General features: G+C 50.8%; 1 protein-coding gene across 3 annotated transcripts; it reads right to left on the reverse strand.

Annotated features, from left to right (window-relative positions):
- Positions 1-5,438: 5,438 nt before the first annotated feature.
- Positions 5,439-16,908, reverse strand: LOC309570366 (two pore channel protein 2-like). 3 transcript variants are annotated; one of them, XR_014226249.1, is made up of 20 exons: positions 16,757-16,908; positions 16,561-16,643; positions 15,871-15,985; positions 14,643-14,771; positions 14,320-14,436; positions 13,499-13,617; positions 13,254-13,355; positions 12,484-12,610; positions 11,381-11,582; positions 10,556-10,700; positions 9,317-9,502; positions 8,997-9,061; positions 8,633-8,720; positions 8,329-8,398; positions 7,560-7,779; positions 7,255-7,345; positions 6,885-6,998; positions 6,391-6,509; positions 5,984-6,221; positions 5,678-5,779 (listed from the first exon to the last, which is right to left on the reverse strand). XR_014226249.1 is itself a non-coding variant. In XM_082277124.1 (19 exons), the coding sequence occupies exons 1-19, from the start codon at positions 16,775-16,777 to the stop codon at positions 5,634-5,636; spliced, it is 2,259 nt and encodes a 752-aa protein (XP_082133250.1). In that variant the 5' UTR covers positions 16,778-16,908; the 3' UTR covers positions 5,439-5,633. The 3 variants fall into 3 exon arrangements, 2 of the variants coding, with proteins under 2 accessions (XP_082133250.1, XP_082133251.1); XM_082277124.1 differs by lacking the exon at positions 5,984-6,221 and having other exon boundaries at positions 5,439-5,779; XM_082277125.1 differs by lacking the exons at positions 5,678-5,779; positions 5,984-6,221; positions 6,391-6,509; ... (1 more) ...; positions 7,255-7,345; positions 7,560-7,779 and adding an exon at positions 7,833-8,245.
- Positions 16,909-17,570: the final 662 nt, after the last annotated feature.

Below are 17,570 nucleotides of genomic sequence, written 5' to 3' on the forward strand. Positions count from 1 at the left end.
TCCAGGGCGAAAAGCAGAAGCCTACTAAAACCCTGAAGAAAAAAGAGGCAATCCAAATGCCTGATTCACAGACTGCAACTCTTGCAAAACTTTTAAAAGCAGTCTCACTCCCTCCACTGAAGGATCAATTGGAAGAAACCCCACTGAAAACCTGTGGGACACAACAAAAGTGGTGCAACAAGCACTTCATAGAATAAAAACTAAAACTCCACTTGATTAAGTTAATGCAATTAAACTCTTGTTTCATTCAGACTTTTTTTTTTTTTGGGGAAGTTTGTTTCTTTTCTCTTTTCTAGGAATGTCAAATGTCCCAACATCAAAGATAAAGAAAGCAGTTTGAGAGCAAGGAAACTGCAAGCAGCAAAATCACACCAAAATGTGATAATCATTGCTTCACTGTCACTTTGTGTTAGCCCCAAAAAGTTTTACTTCTTTTTTAGTAATCGGTCTAGTGGGCCAAATTTTCACTTTATAAGAACCTACCAACACATGAGATGGAGCTGTGTGAAAACCAATGAAATTTAAAGTGTCACCGTAATTGCTTGCACTGCCAGTTGGTTAATGTTTGTAATTTGTTTGTGTTTTCATTGCAAGTGACTTGGTGAAAGATCAAATAGTAGTTAAAGCATTCTACATATTCTTGAGTTTAATTTTTGTCTAACTTGTTTTGTCTTTTTACTGAAAAATGGTGGGGTTAAGGTCTTATAGATGTATAATTTGTCTCAACCAATATTATCCTGAGAGTTGGTATAAGAATTTATACATATTTGAAATCCTCCAAATATGGACTAACCTTCCCAGTTCTGCCTCAGAAGGCTTCAAAATTATTATAATCTGGCTAAATTTTTTGGATTTTCTAATTAGTAAATTAAAGAATCTTGAAAAAACACAAGCAAATACTACATGAGAAATGATTGAATCCCCCTTCCTAAACCAAGAGGGATACAGAAAAGCCCTCTACCAGCTCTCAAACTAAAGTGCTGTTCAATCTCATGCCACATGTCTTAAGAGGATGTTTTAACTTTTCCTCACCCCTCCTATTTATAGCACATTCTGCAATCTCAGTTGGAGGTGCAGAATGGGATGAAGGCAATTTATTCACCAAAAAAAAAAAAAAAGCTACTTGAGGTAAAAAAAAAAGAAAACAACAAACTGAGTTTGAAAGAGAATTCATTTCATTTTTAATCCCACCAAAAATAAAGCCACAGTTGGTAGCTTGTGTCAAGATTAAATGACAAGAGTGCTATAATCTGTCTCCTGGAAAACAGAGCATAGCCCTGATGTAAAGATACGTTTGCATGAGAACATTTTGTATGAAAATGTTTTGTGCGTTAGTTTTGTATCATAAAAACGAATCCTTCATCATGTATAGAATTATACAGCAGAGTAGGAATATTATTATAACAAAAACTGTATAAAGAAGCTACAGCCAAAGAAGCCTCCTGAAGATACCTGACTAGGACTTTAAAGTGTAAGTTAAACCACTAAGATTAGATACAGGGAAGAGAAATACCCATAGATAGTAAAATAACAAATCAAGTGATCCCATTAGTAGGAAATGTTGAAATTCCAAGGAGACCAAAACGGGCTCCCCAGTGATTACTGAACTACTGGAAGGGGCACAACCAGTGTCAGTTAAACAATATCCACTAAGGCATGAAGCATGAGTAGGAATAGAACCAATAATTACTAAATTTATTGATCAGAGGCTGTTGAGAGAGTGTAGATCTTCCTGCAATACCCCAATTCTACCAGTACGAAAGCCACATGGAAGTTATTGATTAGTTCAGGACCTGAGGACACTTTACTCACAAAATTACAAGGTGACTGGGTGTGGTTTTCAGTTTTAGATTTAAAAGATGCTCTCTTTTGTCTGCCATTAGCTGAAAGCAGTCAGGAAATTTTTGCCTTTGAATGGAAAAACCCCAGAACAGGGAGAAAAAGCCAACTTACATAGACTGTATTGCCACAAGGATTCAAAATAGCCCCATGATATTTAGAGATCAATTAGCCAAGGAACTGGAAGCCTGGACACCACCACTTGGAGAAGGTACACTCCTGCAGTACGTCGATGATCTGCTGATAGCAACAAGGACCCGTGAAGACTGCAAGAACTGGACTGTAAGTCTTTTAAATTTTCTGGGACGAAGTGGATATAGAGTCTCCCCTGAAAAGGCTCAGCTAGTCCTCCAGAAAGTTACATATCTGGGGTATGAACTGGCAGGAGGGGAGAGAGCCTTGGGAGGCAACAGGAAAGAGGCAATTTGTCAAATGCCCAGGCCAACCACTACCAAAGAACTGAGAACTTTTCTGGGAATGACAGGATGGTGTAGATTATGGATCTACAACTATGGACTCATTGTGAAACCTTTATACCAACTCCTAAAAGAGACTGGGGGAGCTCACCTATGCTGGACACCAGAGACTAATAATGATTTGTAACTCTGAAACGTGAGCTGATGCAAGCTCCAGCACTGGGCATACCAGATGTCACTAAACCTTTTCTGTTGTTCTCACATGAGAGACAAGGACTGGCACTGGGACTTTTGGCACAGAAGCTGGGACCATACAAAAGGCCAGTGGCTCATTTCTCCAAGCAACTGGACGTGGTCAGCCAAGGAGAGCCCCCCTGCCTGCGTGCAGTGGCAGCTGTGACCCTGAACATAGAGGAAGCCCTCAAGTTCACACTGGGCCAGCAGAGAACTGTTTTTGTCTCTCACACAGTGTCAGCAGTGCTCACACAGAAAGGAAATCACTGGTTAAGCCCATCTCGCTTTCTCAAATACCAGGCTGTCCTAGCAGAATCAGAGGATGTGAGTATCCAAGTAACTAATGTTTTAAACCCAGCAGCTTACCTCCAGGGCAAGGCTGCTGAGGAGCCTGGACAGCAGGACTGCATTGAAACCATGGAGGCAGTTTACTCCAGCCACCCAGACCTAAAGGACTCTCCAGTAGAAAGTGCAGACAGCTGGTTCACTGATGGGAGCAGTTATGTCAAGGATGGTGAGCGGCTCGCTGGGTGTGCAGTTACAACCACAGACGCTGTCATTGAGGCAAAACTGTTACCTGTGGGGACATCAGCTCAAAAGGCTGAAATAACAACCCTAACTGGAGCCTTGGCGTTGGCCAAAGGAAAACCTATCAACATTTGGACTGATTCAAGGTATGCTTTTGGGGTGGTACATGCTCCCAGGGCTATCTGGAAAGAAAGGGGTTTATTAACCTCACAGAAGAAAGAAATCAAGCATGCTACTGAAATCATGCAGTTACTGGAAGCAGTGGTAAAAGCTTCAAAAGTGGCTATAATGCATTGTAAGGGACACTCCCAGGGTAACACCATCCCTGAACTGGGAAATGCTATGGCAGACAAAACAGCAAAGGCAGTGGCCAGTGGGGTTCAGATCCAAGCCCTTGCTCTAATTCCTTCTAGCATCCTTATAAGTAAAAAACCCTCACCATACAACACTGATGATTTAAATTAGATACAAGAAGACAGGAGACAAATGAGCACAGATGGGTGAGCTAGGATAAAGGGTCTCATAATCATACCCAGAAAACTATTAAAATTATTTATCCAAAGCGAACATTGCATCAGATCACCTTAGACGACACTTCTTGAAAGTTTAAAGAGGTATGAGACAAACTTACAGCCCCCTTTTTGGGCTTTGTTCCACAGCTTTTGTTTCCACCTCTTGCATCCTTTCCCTCACTCCAGGAGCTCCCAGCAGTTCCACACCCTCTTTCCTCCCATCCTGATCATTTCTCCAAGAACAGACCTCTGCATTTCAATTCCCTTCTCTTTTCTCCGACAATTCCCACCAATCCAGACCTAAAGCTGACACAAGGAACACTCAGTGCCCACAAATGCAAATCCAGACCTGGCCATGCCTAAACCAGCAACTCTGAACACACAATCCCAGACCATCTGCATTAACTCAAACCTAACATTTAGGACACACTGAACACTTCAACATTCCCAAGAAATATCCTGTTGCCTTCAGCTCGCAGGAGTTTCTGCTTTGAAGTCATACGGATTTGGGGATCAAGGGATTCCCCTGAAAAAACCTGTGTGGTGCACACTGGAATCCCTGATCCCGTGAATCCAGAGAGTGTTAAAAGCTTAGTCCAACCTGGCCCACCATCAATTTTTGCCAAATATCCCCCAAATCATCAGGTTAACAGAACCCTGTTCTGATGCTGCATTTTTAGTATTGGAAAGCCAGGAATTACTTTATTCCCAGCACGGCGCTCTGGATACGGGCTTGGGGAGAACAAGACCTTACCAATTTACAGAGCCAGGGGATGGCGTTTGGGAATAATCCTGGGCTGCCTGGCGGCAATTCATTGTCCCTCTTGTCGCCCACCTCTTCAGCAGCTCCTCCAGGAGCCCGGGCCAGCGGGTCCGCTTCTCTTGGAGCGGGAGACATTCCTCTGCCCACTGCAGGTACCTGCAAACCATTCCAGAGTCAGCTCCGAGCCAGGGACGGGGCAACAGCGGGGAAGGGATGGGGCACCCCGAGCCAGGGCCGTGCTCAGCCGAACCACGGCTCCAGCGGCTCGGGCCCTCGGAAATTCCGGATCTGAGCCTCGTAATCCCTGCAGGGAAGAGAGGCCGGCTCAGGCCGGGATCAGGGAGGGTGGGAAGCGCCCGGGGCGGGCCGAGGCTCTGCCGCCCCCACGGCCGCGGCATCCGCACAGCTCCGGGGGACGGGGCACGCCCCAACGCCGCTCCCCATCCCGCTATCCCGCTCCCCCATCCTGTTCTCCCCCTTCCCCCATCCCGCTATCCCGCTCCCCATTCCGTTCTCCCCGTTCCCCCATCCTGTTCTCCCCCTTCCCCCATCCCGTTCTCCCCCTTCCCCCATCCCGTTCTCCCGCTCACCGCCCGGGCCCGTCCATGCCCGTCCGCCCCAACCGCTCCCGCCGATTCAAACTGGCCGCGCGCAGCCCCTGACGCCTCCCATTGGCCAGCCCTCGCCCCGCCCCGCCTCCCCATTGGCCGCTGGCTCCGTCAATCACGCGGGAAACCCCGCCCTCAGCACCGCCCTCAGCACCGCCCTCAGGTGCTGTTCCCGTGGCGGCCGCTGCAGGGCGGCCCGGGCGCATCCCCAAGGGAAAAGAGGACACAAAATGAGGAATTGGGAAGTAAAAGAGGAACGCTGGGCAACGCACGCGGCGCCCCGAGAGTGAGGAGCAGCCCCCGCTCCTCTCCTCGTCTTCGTTTCCCACCTCCGAGCCCTGCACGTTATCAGGGAGCAGCCCCAACCCTCTCCCCTCATTAACTCGGAGATATTCCATGGGTTTTCCAAACTGCTGAATTTATTGTGCTGAAGAGCCGCTTCGTTCAGCACACACCGGTCCATAGAGCTGCATAGAAAAGTGCTGCGATACAATTCCAGTTACAAGAAGGGGTTATTCCAGAACATACTGCCCGGGCGCCGTCCCTTTCCAGGCACAGCCGGATACTCCGGCTGCCCCCCGCATTCCAGACGTTTATACGGGACTTTCCATGAGATAAAGCTCCTTCCCAGGACAAAGCTGCTTGTTCCCACCGTGGAACCCGGGCCCCACGTGTGGGAGCAGCCAGGGAACACCTGGACAGCCGGGAATCAGCTCCATTCCCTGATCCCCCCTCAAGCCGCGCTCTCGGAACTCGGGCTCCTGGCAACAGCCGAGGTGGGGGACAAGTTTAGGATCTCTTCAAAGGAAGGGCCTTCGTCCTCCAGGGGTATCTCTGCCTCGAACATGCGCTGCAGCAGAGCATCCACTGTCCTGTATCCTGGCGGGACAAAAGAATTCCCTGTAAGCACCAGATCTGCTCCTCTGGCTACCTTCAAGGTCCCTGTTTTAAAACAGGCAAGAAAACCCCCCAAATCACATTCCCTGCTGTTCCACCCCACCTGCTTGAAGTACTGTGAGCCCTTCTCGAGGATAAGGCCATTATCTGGGATTTTAAACCCTTCTATTCCCACACAATGGATACCTGTGGTACAGCAAGAAAGCCAGGAGAAGGAGGAAAATAGTCATCGAGCGAGCCAGAGCAAAGGAGGATACAGTCACCCCGTGATCCAAGGCAGCAGGAATGCAAGGCCCACAGAGGAGGGAGAAAGGAAAACAGGTGTCTTGGCACAGCAGGACCTCGGCCACCAGGCCAGTGTCTCCAGAGGGAGGTTAATGAAGACAAGGGACACACAAGGGCCAAGGTGGGACAGGAGAAGTTGCTACAGAAGTAAAAACAAACAGCAAACATCTAATGTCCACAGTCGTCCCAAAGACTCCGGGTGGGTTTTGGCTGCTTTCATAGCCCCGAGGGAACAGCAGGACTCGGGAGCTTCTCCCAAGGAACAGCTGGGACCCTTGGGCCTGGACACCCTGGAGGGTCACACTTACGTTTGGAGGCAATTTTGAACAGCAGCCCTTTGCTCTGTGCCTTCGTTCCACCTTCCCCCTCCAGCTCGTGCTCTGCACTCTCCATGTTGTCAAGGAGCTGCTCATCCCGGAGCTCATCCCTGCACAGGAAGGGCCAGGAATTACCTGGGAAGGGGGCACACCCTACCCTGGGAGCCCAGCAGCGATGGGTTTCCAGTGGGGCAGGACAAGCACCAGCCATGGGGTTCTTTTCCAGCACCTCTGCTGTCCTCTGGGCTGGAAGAGCCACGGGAGGCAGCAAAGCCAACACCAGGGGCCTTCTACTGGCACTTAAACCAGCAGAGGAGCCAGAACTTCATGACAGGGAAGAGGAATCGCCATTTTTAAGGAAGATCAGCCAGAACTTTGTGACGAGGAAGGGGAATCTCAGCTCACACCTCGACACAGAGGGTGCTTTTCCCTCATCACTGGTGCCAAATTGGCCACATCCACCATGGGTTCATTCGCGGGCTTACTCTTGAACTCCCATTCCCAGCTCCTGGATTTTCTGCTCGATGGCAGTTTCCACTTCACTCTTCTCCAGGGAATATTCCACAAAGAAAGCTTCCAAGATGAACGACACAAAGATACTGAAAGAAACAATGAGCAGAATTAAGGCAGCACTTCCTCATTGGCATTGCCCATCTCAGTATTCCCAGGCTCATTTCCCAGTGCTCCATCCCCTCCAGGCCAGAGCAGCACCCAGTGGGGACAAGAATGCAGCAGATCCCTCTAAACACATCCCACCTGCCTGCCATGAGTGACCCCAGGCCCACCAGCACTGCCCTGGCAGGGGCAGATTCCCTTTTTCATCCAAAGAGGATGAAATCATCCCAAAAAACCTACTTGACAATGATTATCACCATCACAATGTGGAAGGCGATGAAGTAAAGCTTGGCAGGCTGAGCTGTCACGTTGGCAAATCCATTGGCAAAGAGTGGAGCGGGAGTTAAGGGAAAAGAGGGAAGGAGGAGCTGAGGGAACCCAACAAAACCCTCTGTGGGCCCATCTCTGCCACCTGTCCATGTGCAATGCCAGGGGAAGAGCAGAATCTGGGAAGAGGGTGGATCAGAGAACCACCCAGTCACCCACAAGGACCATCAAGCCCAGTTCCCAAGGTTCCAGCTGGGAATGTGCACTACAAAGGATATCGTGCCACTGGTTGACCACAGTGAGCTCCATGAGGACAATGAAGGATGAGGCAAAGTTGTTGAAGTTGTTCTTGCAGTACTTCCCACGGGCAAAAAGGGAATCCTTGAGAGCTGGATTCCCACATTCCAGGGCATAAGGAGTGTTCGAGTTGGCAGGGAAGTACTGGATTTTCCCATGGAATAACTCCATGCCAATGATAGCAAACACACAATACACAACCTGGGAAGAGAAACCCCATCACCTGCTTCTCCAGCAAGCTGCAAGCCCCAGGGCAAACTTGGCATCCCAGCAGGTTTTCCAATTTCCACAGGCACAGCAAGGGGCTGGAGGGCAGCACAGAGTCCAAGAGCCCCAAGCCACCCAACAGCAATCACCAGGCAGGAATAATTAGCCAAGAACCACAAATACATGAAAAGGAAACATTCCCAAATCATAACAGAGGCCAATTATAGGAAATCATTTGAGAACCAGGTTTCTCATTCAGCCTCTTGCCCAAACCATGATTTGATTCCTTATGATGAAAAGCCCAGGCTGCCAGAACACCCCATGGATCCAAGGAGGATGTCCTGATCCAGGAAAAAGCAGGAATGCAGCCCCTCTGCACCCTTTGCTTGCACAACGGCCATGAATCAATCGAACACTTACAGTTCCAAGGGCCTGCCATCCAGGGAATTGCATTGATCCCCTTGGAAACAGTACGAGCATGACACTTCAGACACACTTCTGTGAAACTGGAGTGCTTTGAACCGAGAAGCCCGGATTTCTTACCAGAGTGAGCCCTCCAAAAGTCAGCATGGTCGGGACGATGTTTATCAGGGTGTTCATGATGACCCGGAACCTACAGAGAGCCCATGCTGGTTATTGGCACACCCTGGCCACCACATGCTCCCCACATCCCCAAAAGAAGCCTCCAGAGAGGCTGCAGCCACTGGGCTCATCCCAGGCAGGCTGGGACAAGGCCTTGGGATGCTTTTTGGAGCAGCCATGGTCAGTGCTGGACACTCAGGGCACTGCCTCTGGCACAGACCAACCCCTCCCCAAAACCCATCTCCCACCCCACTCTCTTCCTCACCTCTGAATGCTGTCAACAATCCGGATCAGCCTGAGGACTCTTAGGATGAACACAATGTCCAGGATCTGCTGGCTGTTGTACTTCATGGCTGAGAAATGAACAAAGATATTATTATGAAAATAAAGCCGGGAAGTGTTAAGATAAAGCTCTTTATTTGTTACTGTTATGTCCTTGTTAAACACTATAACAGGGAGCTAAAAAAAAAAAAAAAAAAAGAAAAAAAGAGGAAGACTGGGTTAGTTCTTAGAAACCCTCCAGAAATTCCTTGTCTGGTCTCAAAGCCTGCCAAGCCTGAGGTGCTGGCAGGAGGCTGGGGAGGACACCAAGATTCCCAAGGCATGCAGGCTGCTCAAGCTGCACTTACTGGACTTGAGAGTGGCATTGAGAATCGTTGCAGTCAGGGCAGCAAAGATGATGAGAGTATCAAACCTGGCATGAGGGAAGGCACTGCTGTTAGATTTCGGGGGACAGGAGTGGGGTTTAAACAAGGAGTGACCCCTGCTCCTCACATCAGAGCCAGGCAGCCCTGGGTCAGCTCAGCCTATGGGCACATGGGAGAGTTTTGTCACATCATCCTCTGATTCATCTTAAACACACCCTGGCACAGGAGTTCAGAGCCTTTCCATCCCTGAGGAGCCGAGCACAGCACTCACCACACTCCACACAAATTTCCAGCCCACTCACCAGTTCCAAAACTGGGTTTTGCCAAAGAACTCCCTGGGTTCATAAGTGTAGACCTTCAGGAGGATCTCCAGGACATACACAGCAAGGAACACCCACTCTGCATAGGAAATGTAGGGGCTTTCCTCATCCAGGGCAATGAAGATGGCATTTATCAAGATGATGGCATCATAAGTCCAAACAAAAGCCCTGCAAGAACAAAGAGGTGAGCTTGTCACTCCCAAGAAGGTCAAAGTCACACAGCTATTTCCAAAACATTTTGCCTCCTCTCTCAAAAATTCTTTACCCATCAGTTCTCCCCAAACCTGAGACTTTGGGAGAGTCATTGCAGAGTTTAGTTTTGCTCTTGAAGTCCAACACAGAATTTGGTTAACAGGTCTGGGGAAGTGATTTTTCCCCATCTACTCAGTGCTGGTAAGGCCACATTTGGAGTCAACTGGGCTCCCCAGTACAAGAGAGACCTGAACACATTAGAAACAGTGGAAGGACAGAACAGTCTGACTCAGGACACTTTGGGAGAGCCACGGTTGTCCGGCCTGAGAGGGAGAAGGGTCAGGAGCAGCTCCTGTGCATAAATACCTGATGGGAAGGTGCAGGGAAGATGGAGCCAGACTCTTCTCAGTGGTATCCAGTGGAAGCACAAGAGGCAAGGGGCACAAGTTGAAATACAGGAACTTCCATTTAAACAAAAAAGTTGTTTGGTTGGTTTTTTTTAATTGGGAGTGATAAAGCACTGGAATGGGTTGTAGAGAGGTTTTGGAGCCTTCATCCTTGAGGATACTCTGGACCCAGCTAGCATAGCCCTGAGTACCCTACTTTGGCTGACCTTGCTTGGAGCAGGGGGGTTCCACTAGCCCATCCTTAGATGTTCCTTGTAACCTCAGCAAGTTTGGGATTCTGGGAAGGCTCAGAGGTGAAACAGAGCTCTAGAGAACTCCATAACTCCCAGCGCTGACAAGGCAGCAGGACATAGCTCTGCAGCAGAGACTGCTGAGGTAGGAGCAGCTCTAAGTGCAGCACTTAGGTCCTTCATGGCAGGACACAAAGCACAGACTACTGCCAGCAAAACCCAGTTCAGCCAGTGGGCCTGGCCAAGGTGCAGCCTCGCCCACAGTCAGGGCTGTTCCTCCACACCACCAAAGGCAGGCCAGGAGCAGTGGCAGAGCCCCTGAGGGTGGCCTGGCCACAGCCTGTCCTCCCCAGCAGCACGCCCAGGTAGCCCTGGGCCCTGTCAGAGCTCACCTGTGCCTCACGACGCTGCGCAGGAGCCGGCTGGGAGCAGATCCATACAGGGCCGGCACCCAGCGCGCCAGAGGGTGCCTGCGGATCTTCAGTGTCACCACCTGGATGTTGAGCAGGTCTGCCAGCTGCACGAAGGACTTCTTGTCTGCAGCAGAGTGGCACGGGTCAGCCTGATCCCATGGCAAATAAACAGTGTCTGCTAAATGCAAATCTGAGCCCACAGGAGGGGCAGCAAAGCCCAACCCAGAGTGGTATCCACCACAACAGGCTGAACTTGGAATTCAAGCAGCTTCTCTGCCTCATTCCTAGGGAATTGTCTCGAGCCATGGGCCAACAACCACCACAGAACAATTCCAAACGAGGAGACTGACCCATCTCTCCTGATATTCCTGCTCCAGAGGACTGTGGGGGGAGCCACATTGCTTGGAGGCATCTGATAACAAGGGAGGCTTTCCACATCCTCTGCTGAGGACAGGAGGCCCCACACACCATGGAGAGCATGGCCTGATGTCAGATGGCCCTGAAGGCCACACAGTGTGTGGGACATGGGCTACAGCACAGGCAGCAGGAACAGCCTTTCAGGACTCCAGGAATCTGGAGGGAAACAGCAAGAGAATGGCCCCAAGGTGCCCAAGGAATGACTGGATGTGGCACTCAGTGCTCTGATCTTGCCGATAAGGTGGGGATCAGTCACAAGTTGGGCTCAGTCATGGAGGTCATTTCCCACCTCAATGATTCTGAGTCTCTCTGGGGCCATTACAGATCAAAAATCCCAATGCCAAACCCCTCCTAGCCCCTGGCTCCTCCCCAGTCCCCACTGCTCACCTACAAACCCTTTCTGCTCGTCATCTGAGATGCGGAGCAGCAGCTCCCGGTGGGAACTGCTGGTGTCAGGAGCCACCAGCTTGACCAGCTGCTTCCACCGGGCTTCCCGAACCACGAACTGCTCTCCCTCCTCTTCCTTCAGGAGGTTGAAGGCCTCGATCATCTTGCGGCGCTTCATGTAGGCGAGTTTACGGATCTCATTCTAGAGAGAGCATCGGGAGTCAGGCAGCTCCAGGCACCCTTCCCCTTTTGTTTAACAAATAAACTCATTTGCACAGTGCAGAGATGCAAGAAGAGACCCAGGGGAATGACACTGGACACAGCACAGCACAGTTAGTGCGGGGGGGTGAGAAATGGTGTTTAACAGGCAGCTGTGGGATCTCCACAGAGAGCTCTGGAAGGATCAACAGATTTCTGGATGCTGGGACAATGCTGAAAAACCGGAAGGAAAGACAAAGGGTAGTGCCAGACAGGAAGGAGGTGACAAAGATCACGGGATCTGCATGGCCACAGAAGCAAAGAGGATGTGTCCACACAAGCAAAGAGGATGTGTCCACACATGCTTCCCATCCACAAATGAATCCTGCTGAGAGCAGGGGTAGAGATCTGCACATGACTGCAAGCAGGAGAAGACCCAGCTTCCTCAGGAAGATCCAACCCCCTCATGGGAGCAGCCAGGAGTTGCCAGCTCTCCCCCTTTGATCACAAGTCCCAAACTGCCCTTACCCAGTTTGGGTAGAACAAAAATTCTGATTTACTCAGACCTCCCATTTCCAGTTCCTTTGTTCTAAGAGCACATGCAAAGATGCTGTGCAAAAACAGTTCCCTGCATGGAGACAGCAATGCTGAGCTAGGACTAAATCTCCAAGATAATGCAGAATGTGCTTCTTATCTGCTGGAAACACCACAGAGCACGTAATTCAATGCCAACAGCAGAACTCCCAACAAGCCCACAATATGAAAGGTAGATCTGTGCTTGTTGCTTGCAGAGCACCAAAGGCAAGAAGCTGTTCCCCCCTTCTCAAAGCTTTCCAAGGGAAAGCCAGAGGTTCCTTACAGAGAACAGCAGGAATCCACTGGTCACAAGCCCCTCCACGCATTACCTTCAGATGTTTTTTGTAGTTGTTGTAGACCACGGCCAGGAAGAGAGACATGAAGATGTAAGTGTTGATGATGACAAAGGCGATGAAGAACAGGGCGTACCAGGAGCTGAAGTCAAATGCTGGCATCCTAGAGAAGGGGAGAGGGATTGCTGCTTGCCAGACTGACAAACAGGGAAAGGGAATCCATGAGAAAACAGACTCCCAGATGGATTTCCAAGTGCTGTTTTAGACAGACAGATCAAACTTATCAGATAATACCCAAGCTAAAAACTGCATTAAGTCAGCTGGAAAGCACTTTTCTTCTGCTGGGTTTTCACCATGGTTTGTCAGGCCCTGACTGAAGGGGTGCAAAAGACAGCACAGAGATGAAATCTCTGCCAGTGTGGCCAAATTTAAGAGCAGACATGAGGTGATGTCTCAGCCATATGATGGTTTTTGGCCTCAGACCCTTGCTGCACTCAGATCTGCTTTTCCACTTGCTCTAGGAGGATAAGCAGCATTTTATTTCTCTGTTTAAATTCCCAGGGTCCCTGTATCATCCCAGTCATGCCCAAGATATTGCCAGCACATAGATGACCAAGCCATTCCTCCCTGTCTTACACTTAACAGCACCTTCCCAGCACGAACCAAAATGGGAACCCAGAACAGATGGGGGTGAAAAGCCCAACACTCACAGAATTTTAACTGTGCTGTGCAAATTAGAGGCTGCACAGAGAGCCCTGAGGACACTATGAGAGAAAGATCTGATCATCTACACATGACATGCATACATGACATCCGGGCTGTTTGCTGTCGTCACCAGCACATAGAGGTCAAACACAATCTCCAGGTAGTTTCTGAAGTAGGGCAAGCCTTCTGCTGTCTGGAGATTCCTAGGAGGAAGAGGACAGCCTGGAGTTAAGCACTAGGATCACGTGCCCCACCACAGGAGCTGCACCTATCAGCAGTGTTTGTGTTCCCTAGGAATTGCTTGGAGTCTGCCCAGAGTATCCCAGGAGCAAAGAAGTATCCATACCTCTCTCCAAAGAGCTTCAAGGCCATGAGGGAGAACATGAGGAGGCTGAACATGAAGAGCAGGAAGACGTAGGTGATCTCGGGCAGCGTGTTGCGGATGCTACGGAAGGCCCTCCGGATCTGCCAGGGACAGGGGAAGTGCTCAGTGGCAACATGGCACCCCTTTTTCCCCTCACAATCCCATCTGCATCAAACCCCTAAACTGGGGTGCAAGAGCCCCAGGCCTTTCCTCCTCGTTCTCCAGGAGGAATCCTAGAAGGAAAGGCCCCAGCTACACGTCACAGTGAACTCAAGAGCCAAGGGACAGAGAGCCCCAGGGCACTGCTGAGATGTTCTTGCTGCAGGGAACCAGTCAGGGACAAAAATCCATCACTCCAGGCCACAAACTACATGCTCTGAGCCCAAACGTTGAACTGCTCCCTCCCCAAGGCCTCCACACCACAGTTTATTCATTTGTAAGTCAGGACAACACCAGTCTTGGGCAGCAGGACAAAGATCTCCCCATGATGAGAAGAATCAGAGTCCAAGTCTGGACTATACATTTGAGAACAGCGTGACACTTGTTTACCCAGGAGACTTCCAGAAATCAGTAACCTGGAGCCTGACTCAGGGAGAAACACGGTGGTTTTTTCTGTGGTACAGTGTGAATCCACTCTTTTGTCCACCATATTATTGCCTCAGGCCTCTTCTGAAACAAGCCTTCTCTCACAGGACCCTAAATTCTGCCATGAAACCTTTCTGCTGAATCCCCTGGATCATGGAAAGCAGCAGGCTGTCCGAAAAAACAGCACCCTGGACATTGCCACCAGACCTTTTCCTTACCTGGCGACTCTCTGCAAAATTGATGAGGAAGATGGGCCTCACAATCCTTGACCATCGGATGCTCCTCACGTCATATAGCCTGAGGACCCCATATATGGCCAGGTCTGTCAGGGATAACTGGAGGAAAAAGAAGGAAAACTCCCAGAAGTAATGCTGGAATGTGTCGAGACAGTGAACAGTGTTCACTGATACAGGAGAGGTGCACACACGACGGGTTTGTGAGAGCTGCTTGGTTTGGCCATGGCTCGTGTATGCCAGGTCTGGGATCCCAGGAAAGCAACAGGAGGGGAAAAAAAAACCCACCTCCCCTGGGCCCAACTCACCAGGATTGCCACCATGATGCAGATGTTCTTGGTGTCCTTCCAGAACACCTTGTGCAGGGTGACTTTGGCAAAGTGTGTCAGCCGGCCAAGGAACACCAGAAGGCACAACACCTCCAGCACTGACGTGGCCTGCAGAGAGAGCAGGGCTCAGCCAGCACAACCAGGAGCAGCAATATTCCTTTTTGCACGGTGAAAAACAGGCAGAGCAACAGTTTCAGGCTTCCTTTTGTGGAATTGCCTGCCAGAGGCAGGTTAAAGCCAGCAGTTAAAGTCTGTGTTTGCTTAGGATTCAAGGAGTACATCTTTCACAATCACACTGGCGCAGGGCAAATAAAGGCTGCAGAAAAGTCTGGCCTAAAGTAAAACTTGGCTTCTACTTTCACATGTGACAACTGGACTTGAGTCCCAAAGAAGGCTGGAATTGCTCTCACAGATGGAGAACAGCAGTGTGGCTTTGTCCACAGTCACATGGGCCATTGCTGATGGCCACAACAGCTCCTACAGTCCCTGGCCAGCTCCTGTGCCCTTTTTGTCCCCATTTCAAACAAATCACAGAATTATAAAATCACAGATCATTTGGGTTGGAGGGGATTTTAAGGATCATCTCGTTTCAACCTCTGCCATGGGCAGGGGACACCTTCCACTATCCCAGGTTGCTCCAAGCCCCATCCAACCTGGCCTTGGACACTTCCAGAGATGGGGCAGCCACAGCTTCTCTGGGTAACCTTCTCTGGACAACCTGTACCAGGGCCTCACCACCCTCACAGGGAAGAATTCCTTCCTAATATCCCATGTAACCCTGCCCTCTGACAGTGGGAAGCTGTTCCCCTTTGTCCAGGCATGCCAGGCCCTTGGAACGAGTCTCTCTCCATCTTTCTTGTGGACTCCCTTCAGGTACTGGAAGGCTGCAATTAGGTCATGCCAAAGCTTCTCCGGGCTGAACAATCCCAATTCTCTCAGCCTTTCCTCACAGCAGAGCTGCTCCATCCCTCTGATCAACTTGGTGACCTCCTCTGGACTCATTCCAACTTTCCATATCCTTCCTGTGCTGGGGACCAAGGGCTGGATGCAGAACTCCAGGTGGGGTCTCACCAGAGCAAGAGCATCAAAGATACCCCCAAAAACACCAGCATCCATTGTCTCTTGGCACCTCTGACAACCACTTTGAAGCAAGAAGCCCTTGGTAGCTCCAGCAGCTGCATTTGCTGCTCCTACACCACAAACTCACCAGGAAGGGGAGCGGATACACAGCAGGTTCCTCAAACAGGGCAAGGGACAGGTTGAGGAAGATGAAGAAGTAGGTGGCTGTTCGCATCATCCAGTGGTTATAGAGCTGATAAAGCCTGGAGCAAGAAAGCACAGGCACCATAAATAAAGACTTCAGGGCACATCCCAGGGCATCACCAAATGCATCCTGGAAGAACAGCACTTGCTGTCCCAAACAAACATTTTTGCCAGCCAGGAATCTGGCAACTTGTTTTCAACTCAGTCTCAGAACAGATGGATACTATACTGCCTTTCAGTGAAGCATTAAATAGCAGAGTATTTATTATAGAATATTTATTATAGTAAAGAAAACATAACTGTGCAGCCCACTGGTTCTGCCACTCCAGCACCTTCCACACAGCTGAGGGCCGAACAAACCTCCCAAACTCATCGTTCCCACAGAGGCTTGGAAGATTTTACTTTTTTTTTTTTTTTTTTTTTTCCCCTCCAGCAAAACACAACTTTTTAATGTCATTCCCCCATCTTCAACATAAAGATGCGCTGAGCTCCGCTTTAAGCACTTCAGCTTAAGTACAATTTTTGGCACTCCACCCATCCACCTTTCTTAGCACCACAGACGCTTTTTGGCTGTTGCTGCTTGGCCACGGGTGTGGTTGGCTCTCCACAGGTGTGGGGGCGCAACTCTCCTTACCTGACGGCCTCCGGGGAGGTCTTAAAAGGAATATTCCTGTTGTACTGCGCATCGGAGACAAACGCTGCTGCCAGCAGGAGATCCTGGGGAAAACACAAGCCAGTGTGAGAGGAGCTTCGGGGAAACTCTGCGGAGTCATTGAGGGGAGGGAGAAGGGGGCAAGGGTGCCTGGGGGACCCGCGGGGCGAGGCGGTACCTGCGCTGCCGCCTCGGCCATGGCGCGGGCAGACGCGGCGCCTCCCCGGCCCCGCCGCCTTTAACGGGGCCGTTCCCGCCCCCGCGGCGGCGGAAGCAGGAGGCGGGGCCGGGCAGGGGCTCGGGAGCGGGGCCGGGATGGTGCTGGAGGCGCTGCGGCCGCGGGCCGTGCGCTGGGCGCTGCTGGCCGCCTTCGCTGCCGGAGTGGTGGTGGGCTGGCAGGCGGGCCGGGCACGCCGCCGCTTCCTGCGCTGGCGGCAGCGATACCTCCAGCGCCGCCTCGCCGCCGCACAGGAGCAGCTGGAAGCGGCCTGAGCGCCGGGAGCCGCAGCCGGGCTGCCCCTGGCCCTGGCAGCGGGCTGCGAGCGGCTCCCCGGCGGCCTCGGTGGGCGCTGCCTCAGCCGCTGGAAAGGGGTGAAGCGCTGCTGGGGAAGGACAGCATCCGTGGAATAGCACGACTTCTGGGGAAGGACAGCATCCCTGGAATTGCAATGCTGCTGGAGAGGACGGCACCCCTGGAATTGCAGTGCTGCTGGAGAGGACAGCATCCGTGGAATAGCAGGACTTCTGCCCTTCACAAAGCAAGATCCCAAACTGTGTCAGGCTAACCTAACAAAGAACTGAGGATATGCAAGCAACGATACCAAACCTGGAATGGACTGCTCTGGGAGCTTTGGAGTCCCCATCCCTGGAGGTGTTCAAGGAACAAGTGGACGTGGCACTCAGTGCTCTGGGCTGGGTGACAAGGTGGGGACATTGCACTCGATGATCTTGTCCAACCTCAGTAATTCGGTGATGGATGTCCATATTCCAAA

Source organism: Coloeus monedula (genome assembly GCF_965178545.1).
Source record: "Coloeus monedula genome assembly, chromosome: 2".
Taxonomy (NCBI): Eukaryota; Metazoa; Chordata; class Aves; order Passeriformes; family Corvidae; genus Coloeus; species Coloeus monedula.